The sequence below is a fragment of the Kryptolebias marmoratus genome, linkage group LG19 (assembly GCF_001649575.2).
Source record: "Kryptolebias marmoratus isolate JLee-2015 linkage group LG19, ASM164957v2, whole genome shotgun sequence".
NCBI lineage: Eukaryota > Metazoa > Chordata > Actinopteri > Cyprinodontiformes > Rivulidae > Kryptolebias > Kryptolebias marmoratus.
This window is the reverse complement of record NC_051448.1, coordinates 15,471,189-15,480,793: the sequence shown is the minus strand read 5'-3', so window position 1 is coordinate 15,480,793 and position 9,605 is coordinate 15,471,189. Positions and strand designations below refer to the sequence as shown.

General features: G+C 44.0%; 1 protein-coding gene across 1 annotated transcript in view; it reads left to right on the top strand.

The window, feature by feature from the left end:
* The first annotated feature begins 322 nt into the window (after positions 1 to 322).
* Positions 323 to 9,605, top strand: part of evlb (Enah/Vasp-like b) — a 44,776-nt gene continuing 35,493 nt past the window's right edge. The window contains exon 1 of the mRNA XM_017409214.3: positions 323 to 711. Coding sequence (XP_017264703.1) covers positions 707 to 711 — 5 coding nt within the window. The 5' untranslated portion in view covers positions 323 to 706. The remainder of the gene's footprint in view (positions 712 to 9,605) is intronic.

The following is a 9,605-nucleotide window of genomic DNA, read 5'->3' as shown; positions in this document are numbered from 1 at the left end:
AAGTAAAACATGCAGGACAGTGGCCCTCGAGGACCAGGATTGCCTACCCCTGGTCCAGGCACACGCAGGTTCAGCGTCCTCCTCCTGTGGAAGTAAAAGCAGAGCACCCCAAACAAACCTAACATCACAGCAATCAGGAATGAAATGATTGAGTCAAACTGACATTTTAAGCTTCTACCATGTGACAGTGGGGTTTGTCGCCAGCCTGCCTGCAGTTCCCCCAACAGCCGACAGAGGCCGCTGCAGCGCCGCAGACCCACAGAGACGGGAATATTTCAGCCATCCCCCCCTCTCCTCTTCCTCTCCTCCTCTCCATGCAGCCTCCCAGCGGTTGGAGGCAGGGTAAGATGGCACCTCGGCAGTCTCCCGTCCAGCCGGCTCCTCCAGCCTCGGAAAGCGGCTCTCCGCCCTCTGAGATGGGTCCGACCGAACCACGACCCGCCACCGCCGCCGCCGCCTGACGCACAGAGAGAGAGGAGAACTGAAAACTGTGGATTACATCCGTGCAGCACACACACACACACACCCCTGACTGACACATCATCCCCCCCACCTTCAACATCAGCGCACCCAGTCGGCTGCTTCCCATCACAGGATTCTTGATCTTTATTTATTTATTTATTTATTTATTTATTTTTATAAATCTGAGCTAAAAATAAAAACAAAGAACTTGAGCTGAAACAAAACAGCGGGACAGCGGAGGAAGATGAGGTAAGAAAGATGCTTTCCTCTTGTTTTTGGCTGCAAGGAAGCTGCTGTGGTTCTAGTTCTCTGAGGAACATGGTTTAACCGGAGGGACTTTAAAAAAAACAGTATTTATTCAGAGGCCTGCGGTGTCTGCAGGGCAGCTTTGAACCCACAGCAGAGGCTCATTTTCCCCCCAGATTCTTCAGCTCCTTCCGCTGAAAATGCCAAGAAGGAAATGTTTGTTTTGACTCCAGCTGCCACCCCTGACTCTCCTGCCGCGCCTCACGTGGAGGAGACTCGTTGTCATAGAAACCGGACGGCACGCGCACCGCTGTAACATCAGGGACCGAAGATGATCGAGGCCCAGATCGGATTAATTAATGATGCAAATCGATCACTTTGGATGGGAGGAGGGGTTCTAATCAGCTAAAGATGTGTCTGTGGGACTAAAAAAAAACCCACCTGCGTGTGCGCACACACCTCCCCGGCCTGAGAGCCAATCAGCTGCGAGCATCCATCAGGGCGCGATGGAGACTCGGCTGCCTCTGGGATGCAAGCCACAGGTTTACTGGCTGCCAGGGAGAACCAATCAGCTGAGACGATACTGAGTCTTTCAGCCAATCAGCTGCAGGGATGTGGGTGAGGCGCACGAGGTGGCTGCTGGGGCTGAAACTGAGGGATAACTGGTGAACTCATCACTGTTCATGCTGTGGGTCACAGATTTATGGATGTGTTTTTACTTCATTTTGGAGGTACAGGTGTTTCAGCAGAGGTGCCTGGTCTAAAACTTTAGCTTATGGGTTTTCAGAGTAGGCATAAATACTTAAACACTGAAAACAAGCGGTACACTGATGTCCCACTGAGGGTCCTATGTGAATGTCTGTAGTTTTTGAGATGAGTGTTTTTCTTGACTGGAATTGAACAGAATTGTCCTTTAGTGTTAATGTTGTTTGAATTCAAGAACTAAAGCATCAAGAGAGACACTCAAACAGACCGATGGTGGTTAGCTGCACAGTTCGACTGAAACTGAGTTTAGAGAAGGTTTTTTCACAAGGGATAGAGTCTTACGTTACATCTTTATTGATAAAGATTTGGAGGGACAATAAATTTACCTTATTGTAAATAATTCACTGTCCGAGGCAGAGCAGAGGCACGTATCCTGGTGATCGGAGGAAGCGATTTGATCAGCACCAGGCACAATGACGGACCCAGAGGGTGGCCGATGGTGGCCACCATAGATTCATCTTGAGCCACCCCAATCCTTTTATTTTGCTTCAAAGTGTAGTGTAGTGTAAATGGAGTGGCTCATTTTCATACATACATACAAACATATATAAATATGATGGCTATCTTAGATTTTGACGTTGCAATCCTATTTTCGATAGTGATCGTACTTCCGCCTAGCTGCCCCCACACACCAAAATGGAAGTCAGTACATCGCTTATTTTTCAAGTTCTACAGCTCAACAGAGACCTCTTTTAAAAAGATTCTTTTCTGCAATAAAAACCTTCATTTTTTACATAAAATACTACTGGAGGGTATTTAACGGGCCGCAAAAATGGGCAAGTAGTATTCACACATTGTCACATATGTTTTTGACATCAAGAAGAAAGGTTTAATAGATGTTTGCGCCTAAACCTAATATGTGTGAAGAAGCGTGTTGAGTCATTTTGGAGGCTCCTGTAAGACAAATGACATTCCCCATCAGCTGTCTTGACGTTGCACTAATTTGGATGCTGATGAGACAGCTTTTGAACAGTGGAGGTATCCACAACATTATGGCAGTTTTTTTTTGCCATCTGCAGATCAGAGCCCCGATCCTGTTTTCTGAAACTCTGTCTATCGTCACGTTCTCTCCGCTCACTCGTGAAACCAAACTAAATCATGCAGTTCACTGAGAGCGTCAGCCCCATCCTGAAATGTCAAGGGTTTTGTTTTTAAGGTCGAACGTGGAGCATTTTCTCATGCAGCTGCTTCAGCAGGCAGCTGTGATTTATCCTGTGCTACATGCAGGTGTTCTCTAGGTGGCAACACAGACTGTGACTCACAACAAGCCGGTTTGAGGTGGATCGCCTGCATGCATGGCTTCAGTCCAAGATGGTGCAGAAATGTTGTCGTTTCCATGTAAGCAGGACGCAAGAAATGAGCTCTGCGATCTGATGGTTCTGAGTTAAATTTTGCAGCGAGTCAGTGTTTTAAAAAAATCTAATTTGATCTATTTCAACCAGTACAACTCTTTTCATTTGCTCTCAGCCGATCAGCGTCTACACTAGATACTTGACGAGGATCCTGCAGTTCAGTGTGTGGTTGTTGCTGTATGAGGACTCAAATGTAAGCCCACAGGAGGAAAAACTCATAATAAAGCAGGACTTTTTAAAACCTGGTAACCACAGGGATCTGGGGCAGCAATATGTGACTTTAAAAGAACATAAGTAACCAGGCAGACACCCTGTGTGGCGCTAAAAGCATTTTCAAGTGAGGTTCTGAACAATTAATATCTTACTATCTTACCTGTTGTAGATAGCTCTCTGGAGAAATAGAGTTTAATAGTTTATTAGTCAATCAACCAGTATTAATGAACACTTACTTCGTGTTTACAGAAGTAGCTGCTGTTGTTTCTCTTCAACTCTTGGCTTCAGGGTCTATTCACTTGGTTGCAATCTGGAGCTTTGCCACTATATGGCAATATTTGCCACACAGTGCTTCTCTGAAGACAATAACACGAAATGAGAGGTTTTTTTCTTTAGTTGCTGATGCTTTTTATGTGACTTAAAATCCTTTCTTAGAAAGCAGAACACAAACTTTCACTGCTACAGTTCAAACCGGTGTTAAATCCACATTTTAAACCAAAATATATTTGATTTGCGAGGTTTTATTTATTGAATGTTACTTGCTGACACCGCTGTGTGTCTGCCTACATGTAAAATGATTTATGGTTGAGTCCTTTGCCTGAACTGGCCTCCCATCACTAATAACAGCTCCAGCTGTTTGAACTGGATTGTTTCGTTCTGCTCCGAGAGCAAAATGGGAAAATCGATTGATCTATCGTTAACGGTGCTGTCTGATGTGTATTGACAGGAGCAGTTGGAGGGAAGTGTGTGACCTACTGTCCAACATTTTTACCAGTGGCTGTGTGCTGAATTAGGTCTGCTGCACGATGTTTAACGGGGCAGGTCAGCGCTCAGTGGATGGATTGTTCTGTTGAAGGTGATGGTATTGTGCATTTTCAATAAAATATTGAGAATATAAATCTGTACTCAAAGGCTCTGGTGCTTGAGCTGAAATAAATCATGAAAATGTCATGGATTATATCCTGCTGTTCCAGGTCAGGAGGTCAGGTTTGTCTCTCAGTCCACCGTCTCTTTACCCAGCTGTGTGATTTGAAGCTGAATAGCTTTTTTTTGACACGCTACTAAGGAATTCATGTTCCCCACCAGCAGAGGTGGTTCCAGTAGGTTTTCTAAAGGGTGGCCAGATAAGAACCACTGTTACTCTTGGGGTGGCACACCAAAACCAAAAGCAACTAGAAGCACTCAGAGAGCGCAAACCTCCGCCAAGGCCTCACCGTCAATATAAAATAGTGTGATCCAGATCATAATCTGGACCATTATCAAAATTTAATCAATAGTTGTTGGGGTTTTTTGTGACAACCCAACAATTCTTGAAAATTTCATCCAAATCTGTTCATTGTTAGGTTTTATGTAATCTTGCTAAGAGACAGATAAACATGACAGGACACATAACTTCCATGGCGTAGGTAACAAATGGGTCACCTGCTGGAGCAGAGACAAAGTTTTAACAAAGGAGTCGCCTGTGACTTTGACCTTTGACCCCATGACCTTGAAATCAATAGGAATCATCCATGACCCGTGAGGCGTCCAGCTGTGCAGTCTGACATTCCTGCGTTACACAGTTGCAGAGTTAGAGCACAGGAATCACTTGTGATGTTGACCTTTGACCTTGAACTCTCGGATCAGCACCAAATTGGAATCACTTGTTTCTTGCGCCATGTTTGACGTTTCCTGAAAATGTTCATGAATATCCATTATTAACTTTTGGAGTAATCACCACTGAAAACATGACCTCCATGACAGAATTTCAAGAGTTTTACGCTGTTATCATGTATAAGATATTTGGGAGGTTCTGAATCACCTTCTGGTATAAATCTGCTTTGGTTTTTTATTTTATGGTTGGTATTATAAACTTAGAACAGCACAGTCAAGGAAGCTTAAATTCATATTTATTATTGAAACTAGAGTCTCTCAAACAAATGCATATCTCCTACTGCCTTTCACATCAAAGTTTTAAACAAAGATCTTAAAGAATCTGTTAGCACTTGGAACAGGAGGTGAGGATGACTCTCAGCTACTACCTCACCAAGTCCTAGCTCAGTAGCTGTAAAACTGGCTGAAGTATAGCAATTTTTGTGCCAACTCAGTTGGCTGTGGGGGCCTTCTTAAATCAAGTCTGGGATCACAGTAAATTTAAAGGAGGGGCTGTTGCCCCCTCTGGCCCCTCCATGGTGGCACCCCTGCTCAGCAAGATAATGTTTTAGAATGAACTCAGGCTGCGGAGCAACATAAGTGAAAATATCCAGTTTTGACACATTTGGGAGGAAGAATTTCAAAAAAATATTTTTAACTGAATTATGAAAAAGTCCTCACTGTGTCTCATTTTGCTGTACGGGTCACATGCTGTTGGCCAACATCTTATCTCTCTGCTGTTGAACTTTGCTGTGACCAGACCCTTCAGTAAGGCCTTCCTTCCCTTTCCCCACTACAACAATAAAACAAAAAGTCAGTTTAAACATTAATGGTTTTGCTGAGGTCTCCAGGCGTGTGTGTGTGTGTGTTGCGGTGGCAGAGGATCAGAGTGTATCCGTGACGTGGGGCTCAGACACACTGCTCTGGTTTGGTCGGCGATCGGTTTGACCTCAGGTTTAGGCCACAGCCTCAAACGTGACGAGAAGCGAGCAGGGCAGACGTGACAACTGTGGCAGCAGCGCCGTGCGAGCGCGGCAGGATGTTCCAGCACGTAACTGCGGCCTGACACGGTCCAATAGAGTCGGCCCCGGGGCGCGGTGGGCGGATGTGACAGTGTCGTCATGGAAACGTGCTGCTGACGTGTGCGAGGGCACAGGCGAGCATCTTGGCGTTTTGTGGGAAACACTAAAGGACGAAAAGACCCAAAGCAGCTGTGTCTCGTCTTCGCATGCGCCGGACGCGCTGATGATCTATTTCTGCTTTTGCACGATTCTGTGCTTGAAAACAACTGTTTTTGTTGAAATTCTGTCCAACATTCACAAATTTATTAGCTGAAATAAGAAGTCTGAACAGAAACGGTTCTTTTTAGGTGACAGCATTTGGGTTGATGAGTCATAATTATGCATGCTGAGACATCCAGAGGCAGATCAACACAGACGTTGTGTGTGTGTGTGTGTTTGAAAAAGAGATAATATAATCTTTGTGAATGAGAGTGAACTCGCTCCCTCTTCCTTCGCCCTACTTTCTCCCCTCCTCCTCCTCTGTTTCTCTTATCTCCCATTGGTGTGGAGCAGAATTAAAAAGCCCGGCTCGTCTGAAGCTTGTGTGGGTCTGTGTGTGAGTTTGTGTGTGTGTGTGTGTGTGTGGTTGTTTGCCACTCACACTCAGTCCTCGGGCTTTAGAAGATGAGATTGGGTGAGGTAAACAGAGGAAAACAGGAAAACGTCAGGGATTTTTAACCTTCTCTGTGTCCCACCTCTCACACTGATTTAATCCCTCCTCGTCACCTCGCGCCCGTGAGGATTCAGGGTGTTGATGGGATGAAGGCAGCGGGAAATCAGATCGAGGCACGGTTTACATGGCGCCGATTTTTCAGTGAAACTGTAGCTTTTCTGCTGCGGTTCGGCCGGTGGTGTACCCAACAACAGGCCCCGTTTTCTCTGAAACCAAAGCTTTTTGAATCCGGGTCTCAGAGCGGAGGTGTTTTTCAGGAAACGCCTCACAGAGGTCATTATCATTATCATTATCATTAGTTTTTCCTGCGCTTACACCAGGAGATGAACAACAGTAGTAACAGCGGACAGCAGAGGGCTGATTGTGCTGCTGACCCGAAGTCATCCTCTGTCCAATCAAACATTCATGTATTCACCCTTTTTGGATGTAACTGTTTCAATGCTCCAGACTGCATGCTCGTCTCCTTGAAAGCCTGGCATCAATGCTGCCAGAAATACGATAATTACCGTTTTTATAAGACAGCTTTAGGGTCAAGTCCCCCTCCTTTTCTGTGCACATGTCCGCCAATCACAACACTTCCCCCCATCTCAATCAGCACAAAATACAATGTTTTCAAAATGCCAGTACTTATCTGGCAACCCTGCCTGACAGATTCAGTGAGCACATACATATAAATGTAAAGGTGTTTTTTTTCTTGTTGCTTCTTGCCACAAACTTTAAATAAAAGATGTATCAGGAATCAGGAAATAGGGGCCTGAAGCGTTTGGTCACAAAAGTTTTATTGCAGTAAAAAGCAGGGGTTTGCAAACTCTTCAGCTTCTAACCATTAAGATAAGAGACAAAAGAACAGATTGACAAAAACAAAAAAAACATTTATATTTGGAAACTGAGCTGACTGTTTCATTCACAGCTACTGACAGATGTTAGGCTGTAAAACCAGATGTTGCATTAAAGGAAATTAGCATATATTTAAAAAAAAAGTTGAGATTTCTGCAGAGGATTTCTGATGCTGTCGGAGCAGCTTCTAAAAGTCTCGTATTTAAGAAACAAGAATTTAAAAAAGAAGGAAAAACAAATCTGTAAAGACCTGACTCAGATTACATCTGTGTAATAAAGTGAGTCAGTCGGTTTAAAGGCTGATTATTCCCAATGAAAGCTAAAGAAAATGAGATGCACTTGAACGCAGTTAAAAGTCGCTGATTGTGCTGATTACAGATTAACCCTCCTGAAGCCCTCGTAATGACGAGAGGAAGAGAAGCTCTTGTAGCTTCTGGTCCATTTGACCCAAAGGCTACGGGAGAGTTAAAAGGGTAAAAAAATATTATTCATAACCCCAGTATCATTTGTTCCTTTTTCCTTTTTATCACTGTCTTTGATTTTGAGGAGTTCTTGTCCTCTGTGTTTGTCTCTCACAGACGCTGCGTGTCAAACACAAGGTCAGGTCTCCCGCTGCGAACGAGAGGCACACACACACACACACACACACACACGCACACACACACACACACACACACACACACACACACACACACCTGTGCTTACTCAGGACGAGCCAAGGTGTCAGATGGGGATGAGTGTCCTTTCCACCTTCCTCCTCTCGTCTTTCATCTCCTCTTTTCTCTCTCCACCCCTTAGTTCTCCTCTTCCTCACTCCTTTCCTCGCTGTTTCTCTGTTTCCGTCCCTCCCAGGCGTTAAACTCGCAACTAAATCTGTCCACCTGCCCTTTTCCTCTGCGCCCTTCCCAAACTGCACCTTTTGTTTCAACACAACCCTCCTCATCCCCTGTTTGTCGAAGACTCCTCTCCTACGGCACCAGAAGAAGTCACGGACGACCGGGAAACCACGTTTTCTTCTTCGATGCTCTGCTTAGCTCACGCTCTTCGAGGAACAAGATGTTTCAAAAATGAATGCATAATTTTGAATTCAAAGTGATAGTGTTAAAGCGATGCAGAGCAAGGCGTTTAATTTTTTAAAGGTTCTGGGACCAGAACGACTCAGAACAAGACAGAACTCAGGGTTTGGCTTAAAATGAAAGACGTTTGCTGTCGTAGTGGCAGCAGGAAACGAGTGTGTAGGGTTTTACAGACTTCAGAGTTAAGGAAATCCTACAAGCTTGGTTTGAACGTGAAGCAAACAGTTCAGTAACAACAACAACAACCTGGACAGATTTAATGAAAGTAATCCTTAGTTTTACATCTTCAACTGACTTTTAGAGTTATCAACCCAAATTAAGATGGCTGCCACAGCTAATAGACCTTAAAAACACAAACATGTCTACAATTCAGTCAGTTTTACAGATGTTGAGCTAAATTTTGGTGTGTGAACATGCCCTGAGAGCTAACAGATCACACAAAACCTCTGTTTGCCATTAACTAATGGAGTCAGTTCTGTCAGCAAAATATTTAATGAACAACTGGATGGATTTTATTTAACCTGGCTCGGTGGTCAGTGCCGCGGTCTTGTAATCCTGAGGCCGCAGGTTCAAGCCCAGGAAGGGCGTCCAAATTGCCAAATCGTTTGTGTGAGTTTGCTCGCTGGGGTGACCCCTGAAGAAGGGAGCAGCTGAACGAACTTAAGTTTTTTTTAAAAAGCAATCCTTGGATGCATATCTACCAAGATGAACTTTTCTAGCCAGCCCAATTCAAGATGGCCGCCACTGTCAGCGGACCGTAGGAGACAAAAACTGCTACAGCTTTTACGGATAATAAGCTAAAAGGGAGTAGTTCAGAGTCATCCCCAACACGAACGCTGAGCACCAACAGATCAATCAAGATCATGTGATATTTTCAGGGGTGGAAATTAAATATTTTGTCCACCAGCCACTATGGCTGGTGGACAAAATGTTTTACCGGCCACTCAAATATTTTACCAGCCACTATTTTTTGTTGTGAAAAAAAGTTATTTCATATGATGATGATGATGAAGCAGTTGTGCTGCCCTACAAGCTGAACAACACCTCTTTCTGGACACTGCATGGAAATAACTAGACTTTTCTTATTTTATTTTAAACCATTAAAAGATGCATATCTGTACATAAAAAATTCAGACAAGTTAAATTTATTTCTGTAGAGTGTTTTTGAAGTATTTTTTTGTGCTTTTGTAAGTTTTTGTATGTAAGTTGTAATGTTTTTCAGACACTTGCTGCTTTTAATGCACAGATCTATTTGTGCTATCCGCTTATATTTAACAGGTAGGATATT